General features: G+C 36.3%; 1 protein-coding gene across 1 annotated transcript in view; it reads right to left on the bottom strand.

Annotated features, from left to right (window-relative positions):
• Window positions 1-1,561, bottom strand: part of LOC106471062 — a 4,410-nt gene extending 2,849 nt beyond the window's left edge. Inside the window, exons 1-2 of the mRNA XM_022399687.1 lie at window positions 1,313-1,561; window positions 209-344 (exon numbers count right to left, since the gene is read on the bottom strand). Of these exons, the coding sequence (XP_022255395.1) occupies window positions 209-344; window positions 1,313-1,561 (385 nt within the window). The remainder of the gene's footprint in view (window positions 1-208; window positions 345-1,312) is intronic.
• Window positions 1,562-2,026: the final 465 nt, after the last annotated feature.

Genomic DNA, 2,026 nt, shown 5'->3' with positions numbered 1-2,026 from the left:
GACACCGTTCTAAAGGATGGAGCATCAGCAGACACTTCACACCTATACATACCTTTGACAACCATCATGTTTTCTGTTGACACCGTTCTAAAGGATGGAGCATCAGCAGACACTTCACACCTATACATACCTTTGACAACCATCATGTTTTCTGTTGACACCGTTCTAAAGGATGGAGCATCAGCAGACACTTCACACCTATACATACCTTTGACAACCATCATTTTTTCTGTTGACACCGTTCTAAAGGATGGAGCATCAGCAGACACTTCACACCTATACATCCCCCCAGTGGCCATCTGAACGTCTTCAATAAGTACCACATCCTTGTTAGAGCGGGTAAACTAGAACAAAAACACGTGTCCTTATTAAACGTCCTGAAACCGATCCCAAAGGCACTGTATCATTAACTATTTAGTATTTCAAGAAGTGAAAATTAGTACGCAAAGGTGTACATGGCGTAAAATTTTGTATTATTCCGTAAATATTACGAAAGGTTTATTTTAATCAATTGAATACGTTACGGAGGAAAAATATCCGTAACGTTTAATTTTATATAGAGTATTGTAATCTATCTTAATTAACTTTGAGTGGAAACAACACTGTTTACTAGTTTTTCCTTTCGAATATTCGCGCAAACTTACACGAGAGCTGTCTGCGCTAGCCGTTCCTAATGTTCATGTCAATTCTTTTGTTACTCTAAACGAATAAAGAAATGTCATCGTCATTCCTATACGAACACGCGGTCCCAAAGTGGAGAGTACACTTTTTTTTTTCCATTTTTGTAGGCAAAAGGATCCACAATCCGGCACGATAACTACTAGGCCACACCCAACTCCTGTCTTTACTGTGCCAGAAATGTTTGTGGTAGTTAGTTTTCTGTTTAGAAATACTCCATTTATTGTTTTAGTGAATTATCTGATATTCTGGTTGATGGAAATGGTTGAATCAAGACGAGTTAATTAATGAAATTTAAAAGGAAATTAAGAAGAAGTATTAAACATTTAAACATTAACTTGGTTCATAACTAAATAGCCACATATGCGACCGAGAAGCACCAATAACAACTTATAATTTCATTATTTTAACACCCGTTTTCTTTATTAGGTGGTCCGAACGCTGCCCAATGGTTAGCGTGCCTATTTTGAACTGAGATTGTATGGTTAACGTCCAGTTACCAGTTAAGAGTGGTGGTTAAACCCCTCTGTTCAGTCCGATAAAAGTCCTATCATTTTACAAGTAGTGACAGATAGCGCAGAGATCAGCACTTTAACTTTGGAACAAACAAATAAAACACTTTTGGAACACTTACATCAACGTTAATACCGTCTAAGGGAAAGAACTGACGTTGCGGGTTTTCTTTCGGTACGAAACGAAAAAATTCCAAATCGTCCTTATACCACTTCACTGAATATAGGCTGTCCTTTTCCAAGTCGTACCTACAACCAAGTCTGACCTCTTGTCTTGATCCAACACTCTGAGGAACATCCAAGTATAGGATTCGCAGACCATTCGATACTGTTACAGCCAACAAATGGATAAGTGCACACAAAAGAAGCATACTTGAAAGATACGTTAACATGAAACTAATTTATCAAACTAATTATTTCTGGACAACAATAACTGGAAGATGAAATATTAGTTTACACAACTAACTAAAAACTCATACTAGGATCAGAAGAATGTATTTGCAGAAGATGCGAGTTTTGATTGGTCAAAGTGCTTTGATAATTTTAGATTTAATATAACACATTTTTTTTTATAATGTGTAATGTTTCTACTGGAAACCTAACTAACACTGTGCGATATATTCTTCCATATGTAGGATCAAGAATTAATAAATAAAACTATTTGTAACTCCTCGGTGGCTCAGATTACAAGATTGGAACGCTAAAAATTGGGATTTGATACCCTCCCTAGGCGCAACGCAAATACCCAATTATGTATAGAAAAAAAATTCATTAAAACGTGTTTTACGATCCAGTTTTAATCACACACCATTAAAACGTGTTTTACGATCCAGTTT

Source organism: Limulus polyphemus, unplaced genomic scaffold, assembly GCF_000517525.1.
Source record: "Limulus polyphemus unplaced genomic scaffold, Limulus_polyphemus-2.1.2 Scaffold4382, whole genome shotgun sequence".
In the NCBI taxonomy this organism is placed as follows: domain Eukaryota; kingdom Metazoa; phylum Arthropoda; class Merostomata; order Xiphosura; family Limulidae; genus Limulus; species Limulus polyphemus.
This window is presented reverse-complemented; position numbering and strand designations above follow the sequence as displayed.